Here is a 15,292-nt window from a genome sequence, read left to right on the forward strand (position 1 = left end):
TGTGTTGAGTTCTTTTCCAGACGTGCCACATAGAGCACTTAAGTTGTCTTTCATTGGAAGGCAATGGTGCTCCTGATTTTTGTTGTTTGTTGTGGGTTTTTTTTTAACTTTGTGGGTTTTTTCTTTTTTTTTCTTTTTTTTTAACTTTTCTGTTTCTGAGAACTGTTGTTTGGTATGTCTTGTCAGATGACATAGCTGGTTCCATACTTTCCGATTCCTTTTTCCTACAACTGTCTGAGTTCATGGATCAGAGGCATATTGAGATTAATTCTACTTCATGGCCGCAATGTCTGGCTCCGGCATACAATACTGTGTATTGGCATGTCTTCCCACAACAGTTACTTTGTGCTCAATGAAGTACAATTTGCCATTGTGTGTTAGTGCAAGCAATATACTATACTTTTTGGCATGACTATTAACTCATTTGAAAGATAATGCTAGTGAGTCCCCCAAACCAACTCTTAAATGGTCACTCAGACTTCAGAGAGCTATGTGTTGTGGTTCATCCCCCACCAGCAATTAAGTACTGCATGGATGCTCTCTGCTCCCAGTGGGGAGGAGAAATGGAAAAAAAAAGTAAAACTTGTGGGTTGAGATAAAAACAAATCAATAATCAAAATAAAATATAATAACAATAGCAATAATAATGGTAATGAAAAGGAGGGTGCCAAGACAGGCAAGTGATGCACAATACCTATAAAGCAATGTTCAGTACTCACTGTCTGATTCCCATCTCTAAGTATCCCTTTACTTACCTTGGGTCAGCTGTCATGGTCGTGCTTCCTGCCAGCTTCTGGTGTACCTGCTCTCTCGCAGAGCATGGGAAACTGAAAAGTCCTTGACTTCAAGGTGGGCACTACTGAACAACGACATCAGTTTGTTATCAACATTATTCCCAGCCTGAGTTTAAAACACAGCACTTAACCAGCCACTAGGAAGAAAAGTATCCCAGCCAAAACCAGGCTGTATCACAGCCAAAACTGTGCTGTTTGTCTTTTTAGTCCCATTTCTAAATGAGACTGCTGGATGTTACTGGCTTCCAGTGAGCTTCAAAGGTAATTTGTTGTAACTGAAGTTCCAGCATGATATGTGACCAGACAGCAGAAAAATCTTTGCTTCTGTTGTAGAAGTCAGTCATGTAGCAACTTAGTCTCTTCCTCTTCAGTTACCTAAGTGGCTACCCCTGGAGCATGGAAAAGAAGGTCAAGTTATCTCTTTAGCAGTTCCTTTTCTGGGGTTATGTACTCAAAGGAGACATTCTAGATGTGGAGAGCTGTGAAAGGATGGTGCTGTCACCCCATGGAGAGGCTGTGCTGTGGTCTGGAGGGGATATGAGAAAACCTCTGTGGAAGGGGACAGTGATGTCTCTCCACTGAGAGGAAAGGTGTCCAGAGAGGCAAGGTGACAAACCTTCTGAACCTCAGTGCATGCACTTTTGGGGGTTACACCTAAGTGGCATGAATATTTCTTTCCCAGGTCTTTCTCTGGTTTTCTTTCCTGGCCTGGTTGGTAAAAAGGGGATTGATGATTTCATGCAGCCCTCAGGATCATGGGGATCAGGTCTGGGCTGTTGCCTATTCTCAGCTAATCCCTTCATCTCCAGTGGTAGTGGTAGTGACTGGGTGCAAAGGCAGAAGAAGAGGGGAGATGTAAAAGAACCAGATATTGAAAGGGCCTAAGGTGAGTGGGAGCTATGAGAGGCAGGGAAACAATTATTTGGGGAAGCCTGTGTGCACGTCTGTGCTATTGTGTGACACTTGCACCTTGGCATCCATTTCAGCTGGGCATCCTTCCTCACGTTGAAAGAAAATTATACATGACTTGCAATAACCATTTATTGGCTAATGCACATAGTAATTTGCTGGCACTAATGTGCTCTTGGGTTACACCCTGAGTGCAGGCACTTGCGGGGTGGCCTGTCACCAATAGCTGTTGCTCCTTGGCACAGGTTGGGTCTCAGTATTGCTGAATTGCTATCTTCCAAGCTTCTACCTTTTTCTGTGGTGTATTTGTGCCTTATTGATAATGTTCACTTGAGCCTTTGAGTTGTTATTACTGATTTGAAATGTTATTACATTTTATTTTCTTTTTCTATTTTTTTTTCTGCATTGGTGTGTGGCGACTGATTCAGGCCATGTACAAGACTCACTCTGGCTGAGAATTACATGAGAATTGCTCCTCCAAATGTATGTCTGTGGGGTCTCTCGCCTGTGTCTAGATGTCAATTACCTTTCAGGATCACATCAATCATTCAGTTGTGTTATGCTTCATAAAAGCGTTGGCACATGTTATTGCTTAAAGGCAATAATTGCAATTCAAATATGCTGGAATTCTGTAAAATGTTTCAGGAGATGGTAGACTGTCCCTCGTTTGCTGCTTATTTTTTCAGAGGTGCAAAGACACTGGCAGTGCTTCAAGAATCTTACATTTTTTGTCATGTGTTTAGCTTTTTCTCTTTTAATTGTGAGTGGATGAATGATATTTTTTTCTTCAATTTCTTTTCTGGTGTTGGAAACATTTTGTATTCTGGTTAATTGCCAGGTGGAGGATTTCAACCTTGAATTCTGGTGCCATTAATAAATACTATGGTGGCAAATGTCAAGGTAATGTTTTTCTATGATGAATTAATTTGTAGATAATGGTAAAGGATGACCAGTCTTCTTTCTTGCATTCAAGCCAGTGTGCAATAGGTCTGAGTTCCTATTAATACAAAAATTGCTCCTTTGCTTTGTACTACAGTGAGCATAGTTTCAGTAGGGATGGGACTTATCTCTCTGCTCTAAGCATAAATGATAGTAACTATGAGTGTATGTCATTTCTGCCATGAATATAAGAAAAAATGCAGGTAAAAAATTAGTAGGCCATTAACTTTGTCTTATATTTTGAAGGGGGAAATATTTAATAAAGTTTAATTATTAACATATTGGTTTTTACAATAGGGGACGGATTTCAAAATGTATTTTTAGTCAATTTGTTGCTGGCAAATGGTATCAGAATAATGATATTTTACTTCACAGCTACTATGTCCAACATAGGAAAATCTGACAGTGAGCTGTTACAATGGGCAGGAGTTTGAGGCATGTAACTCTATATATATCTGTAAAATACATTTGATGTGCAGAGTACTATTTAGCTGTAGTCATACAAGTAGAATTTTAGGAGGAGTGGAAATAAGGTAAATATACTAATGTTTGCAGTAAGTAAAGGCAATTATATAGCTACTTTCTGCCTGGGGATTTTTTATTACAGTGTGGGTTGTTTTGCTTGACTTGGCTGGTATTTTTGGCATTCAAATCAAGCCGCTGGGGCTTACCTGATGTCACTATCTGTAGGGAGTGGGTTATGAAGGAGGCATGCGAGGAGAGAGCCCCAGAGGGCAAGATTAAGGAGGAGGTTTTAGCTGATTTTCGTTGCTGTCTTCTAGATACTGGTAATGTTCAGTCTCTTAAAGTGAAGTGTGCATGCTTAGTTCCTTATGACAGTGTACTACAAGTATGTTATTCTGCCTGTTTAGAGTACTGGATACTTCAAATTTGCTGCACTAGTTTTCACCTGGTATGTTTATATGAACATAAATGCAGTGACTTAAAATTGCACATCTCTAGTAAGGTTCACTGTGAGATAGGAGGAAAAATGGGGAAAAGTGGCATTTTGCTCTTCAGTCCCCTTTATAAAATTCTTGTCTCATGTCTCGATTTAGTCCAGAATCTCAGCTTTGGTCTTAGAATATTAGTTCCTTTACTTTACTGTCTCTGTACAGCTGTCTTCTGAGCAACCAGTTCTATTAGCTCCAGTGATTTTTGAGTTTCCTGGGATGAGTTAGGTCTGACTTATATCACCCAACCAGAACTCTCTCACTAGTATGGCTGTATAAAACATAGCTCTGAGTGGTTGACAAAGTGATAGTTATTGTGTTCACATAGGCAAAATAATTATTTTATAGTTAAAAATAGGAATTTTAACATTTTCAGGATACTAGCAGAATAAAATATCTTGACCTATGTCTTCAGGATGTTTCTGTGGCATCCAATGTGACTTTCCCTCAAGGAGCAACCCCAGGAGGGCATGCTTTTTAATACTGGCAGCTGTGGATTACGTATTAATTTTTTAATCAACCTTCTTTTAGCATGTAGAAAGCAGGTACTTTGCTCTGATTGAGGTCAGAACTCCGTTGTCATGGGAAGCAGCATCAGGTAGGGTTTGGGTTGTTTTTATTTATTTTTTTTTTGGCTGTTGGGCATGTATCTGATGCCATTTCCTTATAGTCTCAGTTTTGATATAAACTTCTCCTCTGGGAATAAAGATCCATTCAGTATGTATAAAACTTTCATATGCAATATCATACCTTTTTCCTTGCTGTCTTCTGAAATGTAAGGGCAGGCTCCAGATTCTAATGAAGATTCTCTTGCCTTCATGTTTTATTAAGGCTCCTGTGCTTTGATGCTTGGGGTGAGTTCAGGTGAATAAAGCTGGACTTAAGTCTTGTTGCCTTAGAAACATCTGAATATCTGCCATTTTTCCAGTGGTTTTTTTTCATACTTATCTTGCTACTTTGTTTTGTCCATTTGGAAACCTGACAGATTAAGATAATGAAATTTGTGCTGTTGTGTCCCAGTAAATGCATTAGTCAGCCATAAGATCCTACTATTTGTAAAGCATATTATAGTTCTTTAACTGTATAGTTCTTTGTAAGACAGGACTGATAAACAGGGTTTTAGCTGGAATTTAGAAATAAGGGTCTTTTGACCTCTTAAAGAGAAACAAGAAAGTGTCAGCTTTAAGTGAGGGAGAGGTTGACCAAAACTACCATAGCCTTGGGACCAAAATAAAACCCAAAACATGAAAAACAAAGCAAGACTACCCTACTTAGCAATATTCAGTTTTTAAACCTGACTTATTTGGTACAGTATTTTCCAAACTTTTGGAAAGTGCAGTCTCCTTTTGGCACACCTGCCCTCATATGCTCACTTGAGTTTTCAACAGCATGTTTCCTCCAGGAGAATGGTTGTAGTTATTTGCTGGAAGCACTCCTGTTCACTCTTGGACTCTGGAGGAATGAATCCACTCTTGGCAGCTGCTGGTGGTGGTTTGCCATCTTCTGATGAGTGTAAATACTTGCACCCCATTCCTACTCTCTTGTCTTGAAAAAACTCGAAAGCAGCCAAACTATTCCTTTTTATGACTTTGGGACCAATGCTTTGGATACACCAGGTCAAAAGCACATAATGCCACAATTTAGGATATTCTGATGTGGTTTGGATGGTTTGGATTATGTCTTAATATTTGAATATAAACTTTTATATTGATCTGTTGTGTCTAAGCAGCAGTTTACTATATTCCTGAAATAAACCCCAAAGAAAACCCTTATATCTGAATAATGCTGGTGGTATTACAAGGTGATTTCAGGAGTCTAAAGTCTTTACACATACTTCAGAAGCTGGTGAGATGTGTGTGACTGGATGTGTTTTATGTTAATATTTACTTCAAGGCTAAATCTTTTAAGTGCCTTTACTTACTAGATGCAATTTTTTTCTAAGTTAGGATGATGCCAGACATTAACTTTTGTGCTAGGTGTCCTTTTTCTTTTATTGAGCTATTCTGCATGGAAATTATTTTGGTCAAGGATTCTTTACATTAAAGTGTGGTAGGGAATTTTGTTTGTTTGTTCACTTATCTTGTTTTTGTTTTTCCCAGCCAAGTATCTCAAGCATTGAAAAGGCTGAGGTACAGCTATATAAATGTAGCATTGAAAGAGTTTACTGCTATTTAAAAATAATTTAGTGTCTGAGTATCTTGCTGTCATTTTCTGTTTATTACAGAAGACCTCTGTGTGAAGTAAAGAAACATTCCTCTCCAGCTGCTTGTAAAAATGGTTTAGAGAGTGGTTAAGTGGGCAAATGTTACTAGACTATGCTCTAAACCACTCAGGGGTTGAACTTCTGACTCTGGATCCCTGTCCAAATATTTTTAAAACCTCCAAAACAGTGGGAGCTGGTGCTACTGAGGTATTCTGACCTGCTTTGGGGTTTCATGCTTCAGGGAGAGTCAGAAGTGGAGAGCTGTGACTTCTAAATCTGTTCTCTGAGAAGAACATCTCCCAGTGGTCTCTGCATGAGATGCATCCCATTTTCAGAAATGTAGTGTGTCATTTATAAACTAACTTCTGGTGCTTGTTACGAACAGCACAGTGCTGCCTTTGTTCAAGAAAGTACTTCAGGGTCTAGCAGGTTGATAGCCTTTATTTCAAAATTACTGTGAGTTGAGGTGGGCTCCAAAAGAACATGGTCTGAGAGATCATACCACAGTGATCGGTGAATTACAGTATGACATTTTCTGAAGCATGAACCGTTAGGAATTGGTTTCCTGCAGAAATGTAAATTGTGTAAATAATTAAAGACAATATTATTTTTGTGTGTATAATATTAAATCAGTTACAATTATTATTTTTCTTGTAATATTAATTAAATTGATGCTTGCAAAGCAGATTTTTTTTTTGCCCCCAAACCAGTTGCTGTTGGGAAGTATAACTGCCTAATTTCCCAGGATTGCTATGTAACCTACGGATGTTGCAAGTGTCTGCTTCATTGTCTTTTTTCCTCTTTCTTCCCCCTGCCCCCACAAAACATGCAGGAAGTAATTTCGGCACTGCAAAGGATCTTGCAGAAGAAATAAGATTACTAACTTCTGAGAAGGAGGGACTAGAAGGACTCCTCAATGAACTGTTAGTTCTGAGTGCCAGAAATGTCCAAAAATTAGAGAGAATTAAGGATGAATACACCAGACTGAAGCAAGAACTTGAACAAGGAGAGACTGCCTTTGGTAAGTAGTTGACACACTGTTACAGCTTTTTGCTCAGTCCTGAGCCCCTGGAAGCGTGCTGGGTTTGATGAATTGTTCTGCATTTTACAAAACATACTGATTGTTCTGAGGAAAGTTTGGCTAGGATCTAGATGAGCAGTATGTTCAATATCTTCTCAGCTGTTTCCACTGGAGGTGAGGGAGACTGTATGGGAGAAGGGGTATTCCAGCGAGATACATGTTTTTTTTTAAATCTGTCTTAGTCTAGTTCTCCAAACCTTTCTTTTCTAAACTGTTTTTATTATAGTGTTAATGGTACTCTGTGTGTATTCACATGCAGAGGAACATGTAGTCTTGTAGGCTGAAGCAATAGGCGTGGCTGGCTGTGACAGTAGGAACATAGTATATATAATTAAATGTTTAGTAAACACCTAATATTTTGAAATTTATTGTCATAAATTGTGGGACAGTTGTTCAGATCAAGAAGACATCTCCTTACTGCTACATAAATGCAACAGAGGGAAAAAAAAGTCTGAACTGCTACAAATTCTCTTCCTTCAGCAAAAGTCCTGTACAGGCTTTATTGAAAACCTTGCTGAAGAAATGTGAATTATAGGAAGTTTCATTGTCCTAGAAACAAAAGACAAACTAAATGGATTGATTAGAAGGTTAGAACCCTTTTCAACTTTCTTGCAAATCCAAGCAAAGGGAAAGCGTTGCCTGATGTGCATTTGTGGGTTTGTATCACAATGCATTAAATTTGAGGAATTTGTTTTACAATTTTCATCTAGATTCTTCAAAGGCAAGTTCTTATCTAGTAATGTGTGCCTATATATACTATTCTATTCATTTTTAAAACAGTCTTAAATGTATCCAGTTGCCTATAAATATTTTTGTCTCTAAGATAGCTCTGCTTATCCACGTGCCTATGAAGAAACTTCACATACTTTTGTAACACAGAGGCACCTTACTCTCTTCAACCAACCTACTGTTCGTAAGATCCTGAAAAATGAAGTACATTTCAAACTTTTAAAATAACTTTCAGAACTACACTTAGCTGTTTAGGGGTAACCATAGTAACTGTTCATTTGCAGTCAGTCAAGTGTTACTCAGCCTTTTCATTTAAGCAAGCAGCAAGAATCTCTTGAAGTTAAGCAAGCTTTATCTGCTTAAGTTCAGGAGAGAGTACTGCAGACGAGAGCAAGAGAAATCTACGAATGATTTGGCTATTTGGTAACTTGTCAGTAGGTTTTCCAGTAGTTGCAGCCCCCAGTTCCACAATGACATTACAACCCAAGCACAGTCCTGACAGTTACATTAGAGCAGGACTTGAGAAGCTGATTAAAATCTACCTCAAACTTAAATTTACTATGAGAGCTCTTGCTTTCAGAATTGGGCATTCCTGCCACCTTATATGTTCAGACCCATCCTGTGCACCAGGTCAGTGTAGACAAGAAACCTCATGTGAGCTGGGCATTAGCACACCGATGGGACCCACCAGTGTGTGGTGGAAGCGTCAGCAATGGCACCAGGGCGCAACAGGGCTGTGGGACTTCCATGGCAAGGGGTATTGACACTCTGATTTTGGTGAAAGTGTGAATTTTGGGAGAGTGTAGTCTGGAAGGAAAACAGCTCCTATAATGCTTGTTCCTTGAGTGAGTAGAGCATCACAGGTTCAGCTGCTCTGGGCTGTGAGTAAAATTTGTGTGAATTGTACCACTGCTTCTTGGTTGGTTTGACTTCTTAAAGCTACAAACCAGAGAGAGAAATCCTTTCTCCATCTAGTTCTACTAGCTGAAGATGTTAATGTCCTCTGTGTTTTGTTAATTTTTGTCTAGCCAGCATTTATTAACTTGACATGAAGGGCTCTCTAACTTACACAGCAAAAATGATCAGGGCTGGACTGGCTGATCTGTGTCCTGGTGTGCAGTAGGGGGATACCTATGATTCCTCCTTGTGGCATACTTGTGCTGTGCTTTGGCTTTGCTATGAAATAGGTGTCTGTCCATAAACTAAACGTAGGCTACTGAAAGCTGTGTGGAGAAAGAGGTCCCTTGATCTTCTTGTAGTGATGGGACAAGGGGAAATGGCTTCAAACTGAAAGAGTGTAGATTTAGATTAGCTTTTAGAAAGATGTTCTTTACTGTGGGAGCAGTGAGGCACTGGAACAGGTTGCCCAGAAAAGCTTTGGATGCTCCATCCCTGGAAGTGTTCTAGGCCAGATTGGACAGGGCTTTGAGCAACCTGGTCTAGTGAAAAGTGTCACTTCCTGTGGCAGGGGAGTTGGAACTAGATGATCTTTCAGGTCGTTTCCAACCCAAGTTATTCTGTGATTCTATGATTTTCATCTCTAAAGACTTATCCTAGTTTAAGTCAGTGGGTTTGTAAGCCCTTCACTTAGAAGCAGCTTAATTTTTCTTCAGTAGAGGTAATCAGATCAACTAGAACTATTGTCTCCTCAGTCTTGTTCATGAATTGTTTCCAGGGCATAATCCTCTACTTTCCCTGCATCAGAAGCCCTTCCTCTTTTTTTATATAGCACCTTAAACCCCTCTGCAGGACTATTCCTATACATGTCTATTTCTACATCACCTGCAACTTGAATTGTTATGTTTCATGCCTGTGAGCTTCTTGAAAACTTTTTTTAAAACTGAAGATAATACTGCTTTGTATAGAAAGCATTAAATAATAAAAAAGCTAAAATATGTGTATGTTTGTCTTTCTCTTGTATATAAATTGGTCACCTATTTTTTACTTCATTAATAATTGTTGATTTCTCACAGTAATGCAGATATAAGAAAGCAGACGTCAAGGGAAGAGACTTAATCACACAATAATCAGAGCTGGAATTTTAAATAGGATGCATCATTAGCATGTTAATGAATTTTCTCACTCTGTGCCAGCTGCCCGAGTACAAAAGATATTGCAGATGTAGTGCAAAAATCAGGCTTGGCTTACTGCGCTGAGAGCTGTCAGTTCTCTCTATAAAGGAAATTGGACAAAAAATCCATTGGTATTTTTAGACATGCTCAAAAATATGTTTTTCCCACTGGATAATAGAAGCATTGACAAGTAATTCTATGTATTTGCACTTGAAGATGAATAGTACTAATTTTTCCTTTAGATACTGACTTTCTTCGGTAGCCATTAAACACACTACTGTAAAAGTGATCAACTTTGATTGCCATTTTACAGATAGGGAAGCCAGACTGTTAGAGGTCATGCAATTTTACCCGAGATAGTGGTGAAACAGTTTCCGGATTGATGGTCTAGCATCAGTCCTGGTTGAATCAATCACTTCCAATAAATAGATGTGAAATGAAGGGATACTGTGATTCTGTGTGAGCTTTACATTCTTCTAGATGGCAGCCCAAGACATAATGGTTCTGGGGAAATTGCTGAAGGTCTTGTACTTGCTTGTTGACCTCCCTTATAAGGTCAGAAGGTTCTGTTATGGCAAGGAAGAGAGCTGCTTTACAGCCTGAAACAACCAAACTTGTGTTCCAGACAAGTGAAGCTTAATTACTTGCCTGTCTGCCAAACTGTTGGATTGCACTTGTAAATCCTGGCTTGGGTTGATTGGCATGTGTAACCCAGGTCTGGAAATGAAACATACCCTCTTGTTGCAGTTTTCTCATTACCAGTGGTGTTGGGCAAGTTTTTCTGCCTCATCTGGCTGAAATCCTTTTCTAGCTGTGCTTAGCCTTTTTCTGTCCCTATTACATTTTGGGAAAGTGTATCTCCTGGTAAGTAGTATATGCATGCACAAAACTAGGAGGGACCATGATCAAATTGCTAGGTTGTGCTTGTCAAGTCATGCTAAGTAGAATTTCTATACTGAATTAATTTCTAGATGAAATATAAAATAAAGGTTTTCATGTAAATGAAAATAACTTTAATTCTTTTTAAAAAACCCTCTTGTTTGAAGGCTGATACTTCAGTCTCTGCTGCTCAACTCTTGTTGACATCCTTCAGTTTTATTGTCTTAGAGATTGCTTATATAAGTCCTAATGCTCTTACCAGCCTGCTTGCACAATAAAACTTTCTGGAACTGAACAGATATGTTTATTAAACAGTGAACTAGATGTAGCAGAGGGGTTTCTTAAGAAGCTGGAATTTTCCTTCATGCTCAGTTTTTCTTTATTTTCTTCAATACAATCTGCATGCTTGCACAGAAAATCTTAGAGGTTTCTGTCCTCATAACAGAAGACTATCTATTTTTAATTAATTTAAAAAAAAATCTGTGTTTTGGATTAGCTACTTAAGAAAAAATGTGTTCAGAATGTACTTACAAGAATAACAGAAATTCTGCTAATCTTTTTGCAGTCATTGTTTCAAAAGCTGCATACTTGACAGTTGCAGAGGATGCAATTAATTATTCTAAAACTTAATATTGTGTGGACAGTAGAAACCACTCGTGGTGCTGCTTAGAGTAATACTGGCTATTGCATACTGAAATATTTATGAAGAGCAGGTTCTGTGCTCCACATAGAATTGTATGGGATGTGATCTGTCAAACTGGTAATGGCCATTTACTGCAAAGCATTTTTATTCGCTTTCAAAGGCATATTTTTATTCTGATAGGTTCAACAATGAAAGTCTTATAACAGAAACACATGCAGTGTGCTTCCCACTGGGAAACCTCCTGGGTTTTTTTGTTTAAATATTTGTTTTTAATAATAGCCATTATACAAAACCTTCTTTTTCTTTTTGTAATGCTTTTTGAAAATATCTAAGATTTATTAACAACTTTACACCATTTTTAAATTGTTGCACAAAATTCCAACTCAGTATCTGTGAAAATGATTCCATGTTTTACTTTACTGATCATTTAGCTTGTGGTTTTAATTTTATTTGTGCTAGTTTTTCTGCACCAAATAGGCTTTTCATATTTTTTCTGAAGTTCATCCTGTGTCTGAGCGATTATCTGATTCTGAACTGAAAAGCTGAACCTTTTGATTGCTTCTGTTTAAATAAATCATTAAAGGAGAACCACATAGGGTGTAACAGATGGGCTTCTATGAGGAAGAAACTGCTCTGAGGCTCATTGTGTGTCCACTTCTAATGTGTGCAAGGTTGTTACGTTCTGCATGTCATACTCATGTGAAATCCTTGTTGTCATTACAGTGAGTGGTAAAATGGAATGGCTTATTGCTTGTGTCTATGGCCATCTCTACTTAAACAGTGATCTTGTCAGATTTAGCCAGCGTTCACTCTATTTAGCTTTCACAGAAGGTATAAACCCCTTGGTGAGGATGCAAGAAAGGGAATGGCACTGCAGCTGGTGGTATCTGTTATTTTGAGCTGATGTTCAGTGATGCTCCAAGGTAGCACTTGGCACACTTCTGTTGGGCAGCATGTAAAAGTCATGTCCATGTAAGAAAAGGATAAAACCACCACAAGAACAAAACCGCCAAGAAAACCTAATCTTGCAGAGTTCCTTTTGTGTTGTCTTGGCCAATACAGCATGAGTAATTACCCTCCACTTGTTAATATTTTCTCTGTGGTTTCATTTGTAAAATTGGTATTTCTGCATTTGCATGGACTTGCACTGTTATGCTTATTCTGTGCTTGTTTGTGTTTCATTGATTGTGAGCATGCGTCTCACTTCCCTGGGTCATTTTTAAAGCACTTGGGATCTTTTAGGTTATATACACCCTCCTACGTATTTTGGTCTTACAATTCTGTAATGGTAGTAACTGTATATCAAATTATTATCAGATTTGAAGGGTTACATTCAAATGAATGATTTCCATTCCATGTCATGCTTCCACAAAATCATCCACATCATATCTGTTAAATAATATTTAAGTAGTTAAAAGAGGGGAAGGGTTTGTGTGTTATGGAATTGCTTTTTTTTGGTAAATATTATCAGTAGAATTTAGTAAGATGCAGAGTAAGTTCTGATAGGCATTTCCTGTAACTAAAATCTCAAATGCGTGTTTATTTCAGATGTCCATTTTTGTTAGGATTGAAAAGATTGGAAACCAGTCTGTTTAGGCATGTTTAAGTTTGCCATGTGTCTTGAATCATTTGTAATTGTATTTCTTATAATGGTGATTATAAGGTCATCTTGTCAAGGTGGTGTTCATTTAAATATGTGAAATACTTGGATTTTTCGCTTGGAAAATAGAGGTTTAGTTTGTATAAATGCAGTGGAGGTATTAAATTTATTCTGTGTAATTAGATGCAAATATGTGTAATGCAGAAAATATGAAATATTTGTTCAGGCACCTTGAACTGACACAGCAACTTGGTTCAAAGCCCATCAATATCTGTGGGGATCTTTTGATTGGGACCCTTTTGTGTTGATGCTCAAAGGTGAGCTTCTCTTTTATCACTTTCTTTCGAGATCTGATGGTGATAACTTTACTGAAATGGTTTACGTATCTGTAGTACTTTGTAGACAGCAGTATGATGTAATTGCATACAGCATAATAACTCTGGAAATTACTCAAAACTGATTTTGCAGTTGTAAGAGGTAGTTATATGCCAGGTGCAAGAAACAGAGGTGGGTGTGAAGCTTCATGCTGATGATTCCCTTAGGGGAAAATGATGGTTTCATCTTTAACTAGGCTATGCATAAGGACATCAAGGTTTTGTAAGTTTAGTGCAACAAATATAGAATGGCTCTGTTAGAATCATGGAAGTGCAATCCAGTGGTGAAAAGTGTTTCTGAACAGCTTCCTGCTGCAATGAGGAATGGGCAACCTCACCCCCATAATGCAGTGGGCATACTTTAATGTGCTGGTGTACATACAAACAAGCAAACAAAAAATTCTGGTAGTGTACCAGGGAACTTGTCCCTGTACATCTAAAATGCTGTTGCCAGCTATATATACAGTGCATTAAACTTTTGAGGTGTGTGTCATATCAAATTATTCTTAGTTTGCCATCTCTGCTTTATGTTTCTGCATTCCTCTGCTTTTTAGTTCAACTTCTTCAGCTGATTGTGTTGCGGTGGAATAAGCATGAAGAAGCAACACAGATGAGTAAATTTGGACTAACTGTGGAAGCGTAGACCACCAATTTTAATCATTCTTCATTAGACTGTAATTCTGCAGCTGCATCTTCTGAGATATGGGGCTTAGACTGAACTTGCACAATTTTTTTTTCTTAGTGACTATAGCTAGTTTCAGAAAGAATGTGGTGCTAAGATGCCAGAAAACTAGGATTAAAAAAAGAGAGGGAAAAAAATTAGTGTCTTCTATTCATTGGACAGATGAAACAGGTTCACACATGCAATTCAAATAGTTAAATGCCTCCCTGACATTTGATCCCGTCAGATCTTGGGAGCTAAGCAGGGTCAGCCCCGGTTAGTACTTGGATGGGAGACCTCCTGGCAATACTGGAGGCTGTAGGTTCTAGTCCTGAGGAGTTCACCGTCACTGTCCAAGCTTGCTCGGCCGTGGCAGATGGACCTCAGGACTTAAATGGCGGGGCCAGTTCTGTGCACACTGTGCCTCACCTAAAAAATCCACTGCGCAGGCTGGAAGGGCACACCCACGTGGGGACAGCCCTTCTCAAATCTTTGTTCACAAAGCCGAGTCATACATACATACATAGCCCTGGTGATGACCAAAAAACATTCTTTCAGGTTTGCTGATTTTGGAGTTTGAGCAGATCATACTATGAAATTTGTTTTGTTTCATTGTCTAAGTCTCTTCCTATAGTCTACAGCTGCTGTTTCTACATGCCGTATTAAGAGAATTCCATTTCTGGTGGAAAGATCCTGTGTGTGATTGGAGCTGCTCAGAGGTAGACAGAAAGCTCTGTCTTGTGGGTAAGGTGCTCAGAAGAGGACCAAGAGAAGTGATGACCAGTGTAGTTACCCTTAACAGATAGGATCAAATTAATTTTCCAAGAAAGGTAAATACTGCTTTCCTTGTCTCATAGCAAGGTAATGGAGGCACTCAGGTAATTGGTTTTGTAGTTCTCTTCATTTTGCCATTTCATATAGGTACTGCCTCTGTGTATTTGCTCAGGACTGCTGGATATGGGATTACAGCACATATTTGACAACTTGATCCTGAAACATTAATAGGTTGGAAGTAGGAAAACAGTGTTTGGTCTCTTAGAAACCTGAAGCTGTATTGAAAAAGACAGTGAACATTCAGGTCTAGCATTAACAGGTTTCTTTAAGTTACATTCCTTTTGGTTTTTATTAATGTCATACAGCATGATTTTGCTTTGTTTTATCTAGTTTTTCTTGGCATCATTCAAGTTAGGTTAAGATGGCATGATATTTTCAGGTCCCTGAAGTGTGCAAAATGTTCTTTAGAATACTTTGCCTTTAGTTTCTTTTGAGGATGAGCATAGAGATAGAATATTTAAGAAATAATGTCAATTTGTTTTCAAGTAGTACTTCAGCAAACCCAATCTCAGGCAGTTATCCTTCCAAATATTCAGAATTTCTGTAGATTGAAGGTAAAAATGCTGTAGCATTTTATTTTCAGTTAATGCTTCAGATTTTATTTAATTTTTTTAGATATAA

General features: G+C 38.3%; 1 protein-coding gene across 4 annotated transcripts in view; it reads left to right on the top strand.

Moving 5' to 3' along the window:
- DISC1 (DISC1 scaffold protein) overlaps positions 1–15,292 on the top strand; it is a 214,490-nt gene that overhangs the window by 107,643 nt on the left and 91,555 nt on the right. For all 4 annotated transcript variants that reach the window (XM_071549549.1, XM_071549546.1, XM_071549547.1 and 1 more), the window contains exon 9: positions 6,631–6,819. In XM_071549549.1, coding sequence (XP_071405650.1) covers positions 6,631–6,819 — 189 coding nt within the window. The remainder of the gene's footprint in view (positions 1–6,630; positions 6,820–15,292) is intronic.

The sequence above is a fragment of the Pithys albifrons genome, chromosome 2, assembly GCF_047495875.1.
Source record: "Pithys albifrons albifrons isolate INPA30051 chromosome 2, PitAlb_v1, whole genome shotgun sequence".
Classification (NCBI taxonomy): domain Eukaryota; kingdom Metazoa; phylum Chordata; class Aves; order Passeriformes; family Thamnophilidae; genus Pithys; species Pithys albifrons.